The 15,799-nt window shown below is 45.8% G+C and overlaps 3 protein-coding genes across 12 annotated transcripts in view; all 3 read left to right on the top strand.

Moving 5' to 3' along the window:
• CAMTA1 (calmodulin binding transcription activator 1) overlaps window positions 1-9,852 on the top strand; it is a 242,505-nt gene extending 232,653 nt beyond the window's left edge. For 9 of the 10 annotated variants that reach the window (XM_054292023.1, XM_054292022.1, XM_054292025.1 and 6 more), the window contains one exon: window positions 6,326-9,852. In XM_054292023.1, coding sequence (XP_054147998.1) covers window positions 6,326-6,389 — 64 coding nt within the window. In that variant the 3' untranslated portion in view covers window positions 6,390-9,852. Of the gene's footprint in view, window positions 1-560; window positions 743-6,325 lie in introns of all 10 variants that reach the window. The other variant, XM_054292029.1, reaches the window with a different exon arrangement.
• Window positions 9,853-11,481: 1,629 nt separating this feature from the next.
• Window positions 11,482-15,629, top strand: VAMP3 (vesicle associated membrane protein 3). The gene is made up of 5 exons (XM_054292063.1): window positions 11,482-11,561; window positions 12,680-12,761; window positions 13,917-14,075; window positions 14,682-14,733; window positions 15,520-15,629. Coding segments are annotated over exons 1-5 (315 nt in total). The 5' UTR covers window positions 11,482-11,559; the 3' UTR covers window positions 15,540-15,629.
• PARK7 (Parkinsonism associated deglycase) overlaps window positions 11,536-15,799 on the top strand; it is a 58,389-nt gene continuing 54,125 nt past the window's right edge. Inside the window, exon 1 of the mRNA XM_054292062.1 lies at window positions 11,536-11,545. The gene's annotated coding sequence lies outside the window, so the exon portion shown is untranslated. The remainder of the gene's footprint in view (window positions 11,546-15,799) is intronic.

Below are 15,799 nucleotides of genomic sequence, written 5' to 3'. Positions count from 1 at the left end.
TCTTAAAGCACCTTCTGCCTACAGCAAAACTTCTGTCCTCTGTGGGGCAGAACAAGTGCACTTGTTACCCATGATAATGAGTAATAAAAACTGTCCTCATTCACCTTTCATGTACAATATGCCCCACCATATTCTCACAGTTTGATTAAATGCTGCTCTCCGTTTTTGGGGAGTTAAGTGTGTAGCATCTGAAGTAATTTCTGTGGTAAGTACAGCTGCATTTCCTACCTGAATAAACAACATCTGCTGTGTTTTGTTGTTCTCTGCATACTCTTCCCTCTTTTGGCATTTTAGCAACAAACCTTTTCCTACTCCTGTGCATCTAGGACTTGTATTTTTAATGTGGTTTTAATCTGTGCAGTGCAGCAGAGATGGCATTGAGGTTCCTGGTTTCTTGCCTCTCTTAGTAAGATGGAGAACAGGGGAAAATTTCAAGGGGTAGGAAAGTCCTGTTTGTTTGAGTCCAGGACAATGTGTGAAAATGTCATGCTGGGATATGCATCACTGTACCTGCAACAAAAGTTTTCAAAGTAATTTCTTTTTTCATTTCCCTCTTGCAGGGGCTGACTGTGTTTGGAGCTCAGATGTGTGTATTAAATTGCAGACTGCATGCTCTGGGGTGTTGTTCTTATTGGGCCTTTCTGTCTTTTTTGTTTTGCTGCCTAAATGAGGTATCTGGAAAAAGGCAAGATCTCCCTTGTCTTAAATATCCCACAGGCCATTTCAGCTCTCAGAGCAACAGGTAAAACTCACCAGCCAGCCTTCTGTGGCTCTTGCACCCTGTCCTGTGAACTGATCTTCAGCATTTGGGCTCATTCAGCATTTCCCTGGCTGGGCATTACGGAGTCACTCTGATGGAGCAGCTTTGTGTTATGCTTTACCCATGGAGCCATCCTTTGCTGAGAGCTTCTCTGAGTAGGGCTGGTTCATGTGCTGAGAGCCTGTCCAGGACTGGGAGGGCATGGGGAGAGGAGCTGCCACTTGCTGGGGCTGTTGCTTTCTCCATTGCTTCAGCACATGGTGATGCACCCCTGTACACTGTCCAAGGGAGCAACAAGGTGTGAGGGGCAGAAACTTTGGCTGGCTGGAGCAGTTTGGGATGCAGGATGTATCTCCCAAGGGTCAGGGTTCAAAGCTCATGTTTGAAATCATCTTCTCTTCCCTTTGTGTATGTCAGCATCACGGCTGTGATTTCAGACACCTCAGGTCATCTCTATTGCACGTGCTTTCTCCTTCCATCTGCTCTTCAGCTCTTGCAGGGGGAATAACTTTGTGCCTTTGAAGTGCTTACTGTCTGGAGAATGTTATCTGGGGAGGTGTTCAAGGCTTCATCAGTGCAAAATCAGCTGTACAGTCAAAAACCAGTTTTGTGCATAGTTTGGTGCTTTTTATTTGGAGACCTGCAAAAGTCAGGGCCTGTTTCCTTCCCATTCTGGGCATCACTTGAGCTGTCCTGACTCCAGCCCTCATTCAGCTCTCCCAGAAGTGATCCAAGCCAGCCTGACAGAGCTTGTAGACTCCTGGAGAGGTTTGCAACCATCCAGCAGCACCTGGCCTGCTGCTGTCACTTCATTGCTGTCATTTCTTCTGTTGTTTAAAAAAATAATCTCCCTGCAAGTCTACCAAACTGGGGTGAAACATCTTCTCTAAGAACATTTCTTTCTGCTGTTCAATTCTGTAAATCCCAGTAGTGTTCTTTTCCTTGTAGCAGTTTATTAATGCTTGTAACTGCAAATGCTACACTTTGGTTCTCTTCCCTGCCTCAGTTTAAGACTGGAAAAATGTTAACCAAAGAAGATTGCCTTATAGCATGAAAGCAGTGCTATGTTGTTCACTTAAAATCTCTCCTAGCAGCACTTACTCAGTGGACTTCTATTCTCTAGGGTCTTAATTTGTCCAAAATTCTTCCCTGGTCAACCTGTATTTTTTAACTGCAGTTGAAAATTTTGAGGGTTTGTTACACTGAGTATTAATGAAGATAAATACCAGTCCCTGCTATTGTAGTAATCCAATCAAGTGCCACTGAGTGAGGAACTCAAGAAGAGTTAAGAAAAGACTGAAAGGACTTCTAAGACACAGGAAAAGCTGCAGTGCAGGCTATCCAAGAAAGAATTGGTTGAAGACAATTATTTTTAGGTTCTCTTGACAAAGCATTTCAGATAATGATTACCTTGGTGCATGCACTGGTTCTGGCACCTCCTGTTGATCATGGTTTGAGGAAGCAGCATGGGGTTCACAACAACACCTCAGAGCTTCCCAGTGACACTCTGGCCATGGCCTGGTTCCATTTTTGGTACCATTTGGAGGAATTTCAGTTCATTTGGCTGTGCCTGCTGCAGAGCCCATGGGGAGCAGGTGCCAAGGAGGAGGAGGAACTTCCCTGGCATCCCAGGGCCAGCTCTGGAGAGAGGAGGAGAGGCTGGGAGCTGCAGACTGCAAGTTTCCATATCAACCAGACAGTGTGTCAATGGAATAAAGGACTCCCAGTACCTACCTGCAGTGGGACCCACACACAGTATTGCATTGGACAAAGAGATAATTTTAAAAAATTTTGTTAGATAATTTTAAAAAATATGGTAGATAAATTTAAAAAATGGTTAGATAATTTTAAAAAATATGGTAGCTTAGTGAATTTGGGTGGTTATCATCTTGAAGCTTAAGTGTGTAAATGCTATGGAATGCAGGGTTTGTTTTAAGCCCTTACATACTAAATAGCATCTTTCAGTAATATACCTGTGGCAGATTTCAGTTTGTACCTTTAGGGAAATTCTGTACTGTTTTGTGTCTGTTTTTCAGCAGTAATTATTACACCTGCATGTAAATGATGTAAATCCCACCTACCAAGGAAAGTGGTGCAAATGCAAAGTGTTTGACACTGTCCCATGTGACATCCTTGTCTCTAAATTGGAGGGACATGGTTTTGAGGATGGACCACTGGGTGGATGAAGAACTGGCTGCTTGGCCACGTGCAGAGGGCTGTGGTCAGTGGTTCATGGTCCAGGTGGAGGCCAGTGATGAGTGGGGTCACAGTGGGGCTGATACTGTTCAACATCATGGTCAGTGCCATGGCCAGGGCCATTGAGGGCACCCTCAGTGAGTTTGCTCACACCCCTGAGCTGTGTGGGAGGGAAGGGATGGAGCCAGAGGGACCTGCACAGGCTGGAGAGGTGGGGCTGTGTGAACCTCAGGAACAGAGTAAAGTGCCAGGTCCAACACCTGGACCTGGGCAATCACACACACACGCTGGCTGGGTGGAGGAGAGATTGAAAACAGCCTTGTGGAGAAAAACTTGGGTCATGGTTGATGAAAAACTCCCCCTGAGCTGGCCCTGAGTGCTCCCAGCCCAGAAACCAATTGTGTTCTGGGCTGCATCCACAGGAGCATGGCCAGCAGGGGAGGAGGGAATCCTCACCCTCCACTCTGCTCTTGTCAGTCCTGCACACAGTTCTGGTGTCCCCAACAAGAGAAGGGCATGGAACTGTTGGAGCAAGTCCAAAGTTGATAAGAGGGGACTGGAGCACCTCCCCTTCAAAGACAGGCTGGGAAAGCTGGGGCTGCTCAGCCTGGAGAAGAAAAGGTTGTGTGGAGACCTCACAGCACCTTCCAGTGTGGAGGATGCTACAAGGAACCTGAAAAGGGACTTTTTATCCAGAACTGTAGTGATAGGGTGAGGAGTAACTGATACAAATTGAAAGAGGGGGGTTTTAGTTTAGATACTAAGATTTATTTTTTTTTTTTTCCTGTGAGGATTATGAGACTGGAATAAGTTACCCACAGCAGCTGTGGCTGCCCCATCCCTGGAAGTGTTCAAGGCCAGGTTGGACGTGGCCTTGAGCACCCTGGGATAGTGGTAGTGTCCCTGCCCATGGCAGGGGAGTTGGGGCTAGAAAATCTTAAAGGTCCCTTCCAACCCTTTACATTCTATGATTCTGTGATTCTGTTTCTGAACCAGGACCTGTTTTAGTGCAAATGCTGAGTGCTGCAGTAATGAACTTCTGTTGGCATGTGTGTTCCAGGCAAACAGATGCAATAGTTGTGCACCAGTGCAGATATTGCATGCTGTAGGTTGAAGTTTGCAGCAAAGCATGTCTTGCATTCTTCAGTGGAAGTGCTTTATTAGTGTAGCCCTTGCATGTGAAGTGCTGAAGTAAGGAATAGCATGTCTCACTAAGAGCCACCAGCTTATTCAATGTGCATGTTCTCAGTGAGAGATCTGTAATAACAGGTTAATTTTACATTACAGTACTGAAGTGCAACAGACAACACTTGGAAGTTGCACTGCAAACCATGCATTAATTGATGGTACCTTAAACACAGCTAATCTAAGCTTTTAAATTGTCCATTGCACAGAGGCACAACATCTTTTCTAGCACAGCACCAGGGATTCTGGCTCTCCTGCTCCTAAATGGTGCACTACTAGAAATATTAATTAAAATTCAAGGGAGAGGCTGCTTTTCTGCACCAAGAAAATAAAACTAGATATACTGGAGATGAGTAACTTGTCATTTGTCACTGTTTTGGCTTGCTGTGTCAGCCCTCCTGTGTTTCATGCAATGAAAAGGGGATCTGGCTGTACACAGCATGAAGAACCCCAGTGAATTTAGAACTCTTAGAGGACAAACTTAGAGGCTTGTGCTGCCTTCTGTGCAGTGCTGGAGCCTCTTGATGTCTACAGGCTCTTTTAGACCCCAGCCTGTGTAGAGCCAAAATCTTCCTGAAGATTTCTCTGTGAAGCTGTCTTTCTTTCCATACATGATATTATCCAACAGTGGAATTAGGATAATTAACAAAGCTCTAACCTGCAGACAGGTTAGTCTGATTTGACCCCTGTTGGCCACATTTCACAAATACTGAGAATGCATTTGAGTGCTAGAGCCTTTGAGTCAGCTAAAACAGAGGTAGAAGCAGCCAGCTCCCTTTTCACTGTGCTTCTGACTAATAGTACATGCAGAAAAATGAATAAATAAAATGGTGAGATGGAGGTGTATTTATAGAGATCAATTTATAGCCCTCATTCTATCCTTATATTAGCAAGCTGGTGCAAGAGCCAAAAGATGTGTGGGTGTAAGTCTGTGCACAGTAGCTACAAACTGTCACTGCTGCTGCTCAGCTCTCCTGATGTGTTTTTTTACTTTTATTTACTTGGGATTTGTTACATTCTTTCACTTGTAGCGGGTTGCCTAACACAGACTTGCATCTCTAACACTATTTTTTGTACTCCACCTTTGTTACTTGTCCTTTCAAGTTTTTGCAGCATCACATGAGCACTTGAGCCTGTACAGGCTTAGCTAAATCACTTTTTTTTTTTTTTTTTTTTTTTTGCTGTAATCTGCTCCTTTTGCAGGGGACTTCCCTTGCAGGAGCAGAGGGCAGACATGTGGAGGCAGGTGGCAAAGGGATCTCAGTGCAGAGGAATTCCCTGCAAGGGGAGGCAGAGCCAGCCCCAAGCACAGCTGGGCAGCACAGGAATGCCTTTGGATCTGTTCTGGCTCCTTGCACAGCACACAGCCAGGTTCTTAGCTTGAGCAGAATTATTCCTGCTGCCCCAGCTCCAGTGCAGAGCTCTGTTCCACTTGATGGGATTGAATTTATTCCCTTCTCTTCACCCTTTAACTCTTTCAGCTCTCAGTGATGGTTCAGTTCTTGTGTTGATGAGTTAGAGGAGGTGATTATGGATGCATTTGGGAAAGTTCAGAACTGGCCACACGTAGGAGTGACTTCCCCACTGCAGGTTCATCTCCCTTGGCACACAGCATTCTGCACTGCTGGGACAACACAAACCATGCTGCCAGCAGCATGATAAACACAGGGCACAGCAGCTTGAGAAACAAAGTGCCTTTCTTCACACCCATACTGGTTCTTGTACATAACACTTCCTTCTGTGAGGTTCTCTGTACACTCCAGGCTTCCTTTCCAAGCTGGACAGGCTGATTTTCCCCCACTGTGCTGTCACTGCCTGAGCACTGTGTGGACAAAAGGAACAGCACTGAGCAAAGGTCACCCCTTTGCTGTGAGCAGCTGCAGGGTCAGGCAGGACCAGCAGTCCAGGGAACCCCAAGGGATCAGGCTGACACCAGAACTAATCCCAGTACTGGGGAAAAGCACTGGAACCAAGTGTGTCTCTCCAGAGGTGTTTGTCTGGGATCCCCACTGGCCTTTCTTGCACTTCCAGCTGTTTGTGGTGTTGGGAAGGTGTTGCCCTCCTCTCGTGTCTCTGGGAGCTGCCTCTTCTGCACGGGAGGTTGGAGTGATGAATCCTTGTGACTGTTCTGTCTGCAAGAGGTTTGTAGTAGAAGTGTTACATAGCTCCTCTTTGTTTTTTCAGAGTGAAAGAATTGAAAAAGGCCAAGGAACTTGAAGATACGCAGCAGCATCCCGTAGCAATGTGACATTGCTTTTCAGACTGTTTTCATTTTCTGTTTTTAGCAGAGACATGCAACAACAACAAAAATACCCACTGCAGTTCTGGAAATACCAGCTGCAGGATTTTAACAGTAATGTTTTGGTCATTGCATTTGCACTTTCATGGACAACTTTTAATTTGTTCAGCAAGACATCTTGGAACTCAATCTTCTGTTGGATCGTGGGGAAAACAAGACACCAGGAGGAAATCGTGAGTTGCTTCATTCTCCGAGGAGGAAGGAAGAAGCGATTAATTAATTATCCTTTTCATATAGGGCTGTATTAAACAACATGTGGAACTGTACAAATATTATACCAAAAATATTGTTCAGAAAAGGTGGGAATGCACAAGCAACACAAGAATGCTGTTCCTGCACCTGTCAGTCATCTCCAAGAAACTGAAGCTTTGAGAGTCTCAGTGGAGGGGCTTAGATCAGTACATCTTTATTGGGTCCATGCATCCTCATTTCCTTCGCACTCCTGTCCTTTGTGTTTTATTTAAACCTCTACAGCACACTTAATGCAACTTTTTAAATCTGCAGGTTTTTAATACATCCCGTGGGAACTTACAGGAGGGGTTTGGTGGATGAGAGACACGGGTATTGCATGAGGAATGGAGAGAGCAGCTTAAGCAAGTTTTACACTTTTTTTTGTTTTGTATTTTTACTAGAACCTGCAAACATATCAACTGTCATGTACTTTCTCTCATATTCAGCACTTTATTTTCTAGCCTTACCTTCATGTACTATTGTTTTAATTAAGTTCTCAAATAATTTGTAAAACATGTAGCTTTTTCTCTTGTGTACTTGTCAAACCTCTTGTCATTTTGCAGAGTCACGTACATATGTTGCCTGGACATTTTATGCCACCTAAAGATCAGTGGTGCTGCATTCTGGCCAGTAAATTTCTTATTTTGGCTACTTCATCAAAATCTGGGCAGTTTCTGTATATATAGAAGGTAGAAATGGAAAATGAGAAAAAAATATTTGAAAGGGAATATATTGATTAATTACTAAATATTTTATTCACAAAGGGTCAATAACTTGGCAAGATAAAATTATTATTTGTATAGTTTTGTCTGAATGAACGAGAAGAGTGTGGATGTATTGTTTGTACATATTGTATATATTAAAGAGATATGTGCATGAACTCAAGAAAAAGAAATGAACAAAGCAAAGCATTAGTGGCTATGGTCTGTAAAATGAAACAAAAACTTTATTTCACTATAAGAAACTTTATTTTAAATGTTCTTTAGAAGAACATTTTTGCTAAAGCATGACTAAATGGCAAAAAAGAGCTACTGTATTTAGACTTAGGAAAAAAAAGGCAGAGCAACATTACTTTAAAAAAAAAAAAAAAGAAAAAAAGGATATGTTTACATTTGATTTTGGCTACCAGGAGTTTGGTTCAGTTGGGTTTAATTTATGTATTCCTTCCTTCTTTTTTTTTACCCCCGTCTTTTTTTTTTTCTTTTTTTTTTCTTTTTTTTTTTGCCAATGGTGCCAAGTAATGTGAATGCTAATATTGCTTAAGAAAATTAAGTTACTTTTGCAAAGCAGATAATCATAAGAGTACAAAAACCGTATCTAGCTTAACACCATACACTCACTCCAATAAAGAACACTTAGAATGAACATAAAATGAAAAAAAATAAATAAATAGTACGAAAGTAGAAAATATGTTTCACATTTTCATATCTCCTGCTGGAAGTCAGAAAATGTAATAAAAATTGCACAAAAAATTTTAAAAAATTAAGTAAAACTTAAAAAAAAAAGATGCAAACTGATCCTGTAGGGGTGTCATGGTATATTGCTATTTCCACATAGTGAGGAGCCAAAGAAATTAGATTTTTTTTTAAAATTGAGCTACTAATTTAAAACTGTCACAGATTCTCAACAATGGGAACCAGTTCTGATCCTCATTACACAGGAATGTAAGGGAAGAAACTCCTGAAGTCCGTGTCATTACTTGTGGGTCACGTACATGTGTCTGAGATCAGAAACTGCTCCTGTCTGTTTGTCTCGCTCGTGGCAGTTTAAAATTTCTGAATGAACTTGTGTAAATTTGAGATTGTTAGTTTTGGAATAGTTGTTCTTGCTTGATCCCGGCCACCAACTGCAATGTTTAAACGCAAGGCTTGTTGTGAAGCCAAAAAATATTCACACATAGGAAGCTTTGAAGCTGGTGTCTTTAAAAGAAGAGTAAAAACAAAGATTGTGGCAAAAAAACTGGGGTCAGTGCTCTTGGTGCCTTTTCTATAATTGTACCTGTTTTTAATTACTTCTTTTCACTGCCAGCATTGAATTACAGTAGATGTGCTATAGCTCATTATCAGAATTCTCTTGTACATTTCTGAACTGCTGCTTTATGACCTGATTCAATTTTAAAAAAAAGGGAAAAACAGCAAAACAAATGGCCTGGTGTTCACACTGTGCCTGTGGGCAGCCTCATGGCCTGATTTACTGTCTGCAATTGGAACCTTAACCATTAAATTCTCCTCTCACGCCAAAACAGAACAGGAGAAGCTGAAGAATCTCCTTTGGAATGAATTGGAAATGCTCTGTATTAGTACTGGAAGAACTCTTGACATTTGGAAACCGAAATGTTGCACCCATCAACCAATAACGTGACAATATAGAATTGATCCGTTCCTAACAAGAGTAGTGACCTCAGTGGAAATGTTTTAACTCCTCGTCTTTACAGAAAACCATTCAGTAATATACAGAGCTATTTCAAATTTACTCTTCCAGATCCATGGGCCTGGTGGTGTATCTACTAACCTAGATCCTGCTTCAGCCAAACGTTTAAGGCTGTGCTGGCTGTGGAGCATGCAGGCAGTGCTGCAGCACAGCTCCAGGACTGCCGGCGTGCTCGGGGCCAGCCCAGCTCCCAAGTGCTTTGTTGTGTCGGGCAGAAACCCTTCAGTGTGTGTCACTGGGCAGGGAGCAGCTCTCCCCCGCAGTGAAGTGATTTCTTCGATCCCTCTCCTTGGTTGTGGAACTTAATTTTCACCTAAGATATAAGTAAGTGCAGCTTTCTAGGAAAATTCGAATTCCCAAGTGCCAGGAGCCAGATCTTCTGTCTTCTGATAATAGAATCGCTCCTTTGTGAAACACATTCGACAGCAGTAATACTGTGTGAAAGAAATACAGAATATAACATGAACCCCCTCTCTGGTTGCACGCTTATGGCAGTTCCACACAATAGCTGGTGCCCAATGGGGGGTCCCCAAGACTTGCATGTAAAACTAGTATAGATGTCTTCTCTTTTGTAAGTTTTATTTTTGTAACTGTGCATGTAAAGCATCACTGAATCAATGGATCTGTTGAAGAACTCAGCTGCTGGAACCATGCAAAATGTTTTGAATTGCCCTTAAAATATGGAAAATGTTTTCTGAATGCTTTATATTCTTTCTGCTGTAAATTAAAAAAGAAAATTTCCCCATACAAAGTGTGTGCCTTCTTCTGAACACATTTCTTCCATCCTGCTTTGAGAACCAAGTATTGCTTTAGTCACTCTAAGGAACCACAAAAAGAAAACAAGTTTGTGCTCTATAGGACCTTATAAGAATATTGCATATGATTTCTTGGGGGTTGTGATGTGACAGTCCACAGCTTTACTGTGATCAGGTGCAGCCCCCAGGGCTTGGTTTGCAGTTCCTCTTCAGTGGGCAATCACTTCCAGGGTTTTTTGTGAGAAACCATGTAGAGCTGGAATCAAAATGCTTAATCCTACAGTGTACACAAAGCAGAGTCAAACGGCAGAATTCAGGAGGGCTGCTGATACAGAAACCTGAGAGGTCACATATAATGATACAATTAACTGAGACACAATAACTATTGCACTAATCAAATATGTTACTTATGTTATTTATGAACTGGTTCTCAAGAAAAATCTTGTATCAGACTACATGGCCCGCCCAGCAGGCAAAACCTGAAAGCAGGTTCAATAAATTAATCTGGTCTATCAGGGACTGTGTTAGTACCATTATGAGCAAGCTCTTCCAAAACCCAGCTCCACAAGTGAATTCGAGACTTCAATAAGAGAGTTTCTTCTTGACTGCAGAGAAAGTTTAATTAGGTTTCTCTTTTAGAATAAATCAGCATTTAATTCTCCAAATTGCTCCCATTTTTCCATCTCACACGGCTGTTAATTGCTGGGTTATTTACCATCCAGGCAGGCTGACCCGGTCCTGAAGGAAGGCACCTCCTCCCTTATCCCCGGGGCGCGGCGGGAGAGAACTGCAAGACCAAACATGAGGGAAGAAAATGCCCGGGGTGAGATAAAGTTTAATAAGGGGGAAAAAGAACAGATAGCTCAGAACGCGTGAGGCAAAGGCCGGCAGTGCCTCCCTCCCAGCCGGTGTTCCCTGGCGGAGCAGCCCCGGGGCTCCTACGGGAGCAGCACCGAGCCCGGCGTGTGACCGGCCCTGCTCCGGGCACCGACAGCACCGAGCGGCTCCGGGCCCGCCGGGACCGGGCAGCGAGAGCGGGGATCCCGCCAGGCGGCCCTGGAGCCGGGGAGGGGACAGGGACAAGGGCACCCCCGGCCCCCCTCGTGCGCTGCACGGACACGAGTGACAACACCACGGAATGCGGGTGGCTGTGCCTGTGTGTCCGTGTGTGTGTCCGTGAGTCCGTGTCCCTGTCGCTGTGTGGCTGTGTCTCCATGTCTGTCTGTGTCTCCATGTTCGTGTGTCCGTGTCTGTCCATCCCCCTGTCCGTGCCCGTGTGTCCGTGCCCGGCCGCTCTCTCCGTTCCCGTTCCCGTCACCGTCCGGAGCGGGCAGGGCCGGCACAGCGCCCCCCAGCGGCCACAGCGCGGCCTGCGGGGACCCGGCCATGGCCCCGCCCCCGAGCACCGCCCCGCCCTCCGCCCTGACCGCGCCCCGCCCCGCCCTCGCCCATTGCTCTGAGCTCGCCCCGGGCCCGGCCCTCTCCCATCGCTCCGACCTCGCCCATCGTCCCGGTCCCGGTCCCAATCCCGCCCTGAGCCCGCCCCGGGCCCGGCCCTCGCCCATCGTCCCGGTCCCAATCCCGCCCTCAGCCAGCCCGCCCGGGCCCGCCCCGTGACTCGTCAGCGCGGGGCGCCGCGCGCAGTTCCCGCTGGACCCGCCCGGGCGCTGCCGCCGCGGCCCCGCTCTCGTCCCTCTGCCAGGATGTGAGTGCGGGGCGAGCGGGGGATCTGGGGAGCGGGACGGGCTCGGGGCGGCGGGAGCAGGGCGTTCCGGGAGGGGCGGACACGGCGGAGGCGAGGCCCGGCCCGGCCGTGCTTGGGCCGCCCCGCCTGAGGCGCCGCTCGGGCCGGGAGCGGGGCGCTGGCCCGGGCTGCGCAGGCCCGGCTGTCCCGCGGCCCCGGGCGCGCCTGAGGGCAGGGCCCGCCCTGCCGGGACAGCGCCCGCCGGGCACCGGGCGTTGCTGTGTTTGGGAGCTTGCAGGGAGCGCTGTCGTTTCCGAGCCTGCTCACCTGGGAGCGGCAGCGGCGCTGAAGCGGCACCGGAGGGTGGCACCAAACAGTGACAGGGTCGGTCCGAGCTTTGCCCTGCTCCCGCCTTGCGCCTGTACTCATTACGGGCAAGATAAAGCCAATGTGCAAATGTGTAAATACAGGAAACAGTCGGACTTGGCTGTTTGGAGTGCCAGGATAAACTAAACAAGCTTCTGATGTAAAAGAACTAAGAACATGGAAAAGGAAATTGAGTGCAGATAGTTCTAGAGATACGCATTAAAAACCTGGCCAGGTGATGAAAACGTAATGAGAAGTATGTACAGAAGCTCTTGCATCCATTATAAAGATGGTAAAAAGAACTCTGTTACAAATTTAAAGCTGACTGAAGTTACATTTTGTATTTTCCAAATACTGTTTCCTTCTGGTGTTTTCTCTTGCTCCAAGCATTTCAAGAGAATAGAGAAGCATCACTGGAAAATAACATAGTTATAATCAGTATGAAGTTTTTGTATTTAATTTTTTGTAAACTACTCTTGCTTGAAACTTAGTACTTGTGTTCATATGGGAAAGAAAGAACACTCTGAGCCCTCACTGCTCACACTGTGAGGCCTCTGGAGCATTGTTGGAGCCGTCCCTGCCTCATTGCAAAGCTGCTGCTGCCTCTTAGCACAACAGGCAATTTGTTGGCAAGATCTTTGGGACGCTGCACGACTTGCACCCACTGTCAGCTGTTAAAACACCATTTCTCCAGTAAGAAACTGCCCTGTGTTTATTACAGGGATACACGTTCCCAGTTTTCAGGTGTGTAATGATGCCATTCTTTACTGCAGGTCGGCCAATGTCCCTGGGAGCTCAAACATGGCTGCTGGCAGCAATCGCCGGCTGCAGCAAACCCAGCACCAAGTGGATGAGGTAAAGTCTGCTCTGGTTGTAGTGCCAGCCTCTTCCTGAAGGAAACATGTGCAATTAAAAGGGATATTTTTTTCCAAAGCAGTTTTCCCTTCATTATTTGAAGGGGAAGCAAAGAGAGGTTCCCAGTGTGCAAACATTAGCAGCAGTCTTGGTGCTTGAGGAGTTGGCATAAGTAAAGACAAAAACCTTTGTTTACAGAGAACAAGCTTTTTTTTTTCATCAGTAGCTATGAGAGCTGGCTACCAATGTGATTTTTGTGGAATCCAAAAGCCAGGCTGGCTGGCAAGTATTTCTTGGCATGGTTTGCTATCATGTTTATTTTCCTCAACTCCTTCTGAGGCAAGTCAGGAAGTCTTTCCCAGGTTTGAAGACATGCCAGCACTGCTGACTGTGGAAACCCAGAGCACTGGGAATATTTCTGTGTCTGCTCTGGGGTGCCCTGACCCCCAGGGCAGCACTGACTCTGACCCTCATCCATGGAGAAAGTTTCCCAGACTTCAAGATAGACTGGAACCCACACAAGTGTGAAACAGATTACAGAGAGCAGTGCAGGTGGATCACTTGGTGAGAAATTGAGGTTTTGGGATTTTTAGTGTGTTGTGGATGGCAGCAAGATGGAGGGCACAGGGTGTTGGGTTTCTTCTTCATGCTTCTTCTTCCTTCTTCTTCATGGGTTTGGGTGGCATTTTGTAATTGGGCACAAAATTCTGCATTGCAGCTCTTTGGGATCAGTTATTGGGTTAAAAGGGGAAATAATCCAGGTGTCAGCTCTTAATTGCATAGTTTAGTCTGAAAAGCCCTTGTACCAAGAGATTGTTGGGCATTTTGTGCCTTCTGATGAAAAGCTGCAGAACTCACAGCAGTGAGACTGTTGTACTGATAAGAAATAATAAACACCTGAGTGTGAACATGAACTGCTGTCTCAGTGCCTTCAACCAGACAAACCAAGGACTGTTACCCCCACAACTGACTTTATAAAGTAGGCATTCAGGGCTTCTAGCCACAGGTGGATCCCATAGTTTTCTTTAACCTTACGGCTGCATATACTAAAAGGCAATAGCTCCTGCTTCTGAGAAAACACTGAGTGCCTTGTGGAGCTATCTGTGTCTGTGCTGCACTGTGTGGTGTCTCACTGCAAGCCCTGCACTGCTGCAGGTTGTTGACATCATGAGGGTGAACGTGGACAAGGTGCTGGAGCGGGATCAGAAGCTGTCGGAGCTGGATGACCGCGCCGATGCCCTGCAAGCAGGAGCCTCCCAGTTCGAGACCAGCGCGGCCAAGCTGAAGAGGAAGTACTGGTGGAAGAACTGCAAGGTAACCCTGGCCTGAGTGCCTGCACTGTGCCTGGAGCACTCACAGTTTGTGTCTCACAAGGCAGAAGGTGTTTAGTCAATGTTTTTTAAGTCACAGCATCTGGTTTTTAAAGCATGGCATTAAATTAACAAACACTGTGTTACTGGCTGTGCTGCCCCAGGCAGGGTCTTGTCTGGTAATGGCCAGAGGGGAAGCATGTCAGTAATCTTGAGAAACAAGAAGAAAAGGCTAAAAATGCATAGCTTGAACTAATGTGTGGGGAAGTATTAGAAAGTGGAAGAAGCTCACTCAGACTCCTGTACTTGTAGCTGTTGCCAAAGGTTGGAATCATCTTTGGTGAGTAACACAACAGCTTGTGCATTCATTGGGACAGGCTTTTTGTGGAGAAACCCTTATTGCTCTGTGTGCCTGTGTGCATGGCCTGCCATCTCTGAGTGCTGGTAGTGGATTGAGCGTGCTGATTCAAGAACCTTTGCTTGCCACATTAGATCTGACAGAGAGTGCTCAAAGTCCCTTGCAGGGGCTGATTTCCTGTTCCCTGAGGGGCACTTGGTGCTGTTGCATGGTGTGGAGTAAGTGTTGTATGTTTGTTTTTTTTTTTCACAGATGTGGGCAATATTGATAGGTGTTGTTGTCATTATCATCATCATCATTATTGGTAAGTTTGACCAAAATGGGGATTGCTCTTGGGTTTGGAATGGACAGTGTTAATTTGCTGACTGGTACAGTGTAGGCAAAGGGAGGATACTCAGATGGAGTATGGAAATATATGGAGTATGGAAGTATATGGAAATATATCCAAGATGAATTTGAAATAGCAGTGATGGATTTAACAATAATTGCATGCAGTGAGTGGCAGACTGTGATAATGTGGGATCTCCAGTGGTGGAATCTCAACCAGGAGTGAGGGTGACAAAGGTGAAAGTGAAAACAGGAAGGGCTTGGAAACCAGGAACAGACCTGGGTTTATTTTACAGCTGCGGAAGTGTAACATGAGATTCCACACTCTGTCCTTGTCTGAGAGCTCTTATCATCTGCTTTGGCTTCCTGCTTTGTTGTGGCAGTTATGAGTGCACTGCTGTACCAGGGAGCCTTTGAGCAGAGGTTTGGCTGCTGGTGAAATGAGACTAAAGTTGGGTTAGGATAGAGAGCCAGGGATGGAATGGTTCAGTCTTTGAGTCTTCATGTAATTGCCAAGGGTTTAAAGGGAAGACAAAGTTTATAAATTTGTGCTGTAACAGTAACAAACACAGCAGTGACCACTGAAATCAGAGACATAGTCCTGGTGTGCAAGCACAAAGTAAAAATACAGCTAAGAAAACCAACATGGGCAAATTCTTAGATTTAAGAGGGATTTATCTCTATTATCTTAAAATTTTAAAAGGCAGGATTGTTATGGCGAGGGACTGAAGGACATCATCCAACCTCTTTCTTCTCTTTGTAGTCTGGAGTGTGTATTCATGAATTACAAGAAGAAACTCAATTCAACTGAAGGTGCCTTTGGGAATCTACTTCAGCCTCTCACTTCAAACCTGCTGCCTTCTCAGCCCGTTTACTGCTGTTTAAAGCAAACCTATTTTGATTACCGAGACGTTAACTAACCTTACTGGTGGCCTTAAGACACTCCTGTCATTAATTACTAACCAGCACAGCTCGCGGTGCCTCCATGGGCCGGGCCCCGCCCCCGGCCCCGCCCCTCACTCCAACCACGCCCAGGGGCGGGG

This window comes from Melozone crissalis, unplaced genomic scaffold (assembly GCF_028551555.1).
Source record: "Melozone crissalis strain CALT ecotype California unplaced genomic scaffold, PUWL_Pcris_2 ptg000107l_1, whole genome shotgun sequence".
In the NCBI taxonomy this organism is placed as follows: domain Eukaryota; kingdom Metazoa; phylum Chordata; class Aves; order Passeriformes; family Passerellidae; genus Melozone; species Melozone crissalis.
This window is presented reverse-complemented; position numbering and strand designations above follow the sequence as displayed.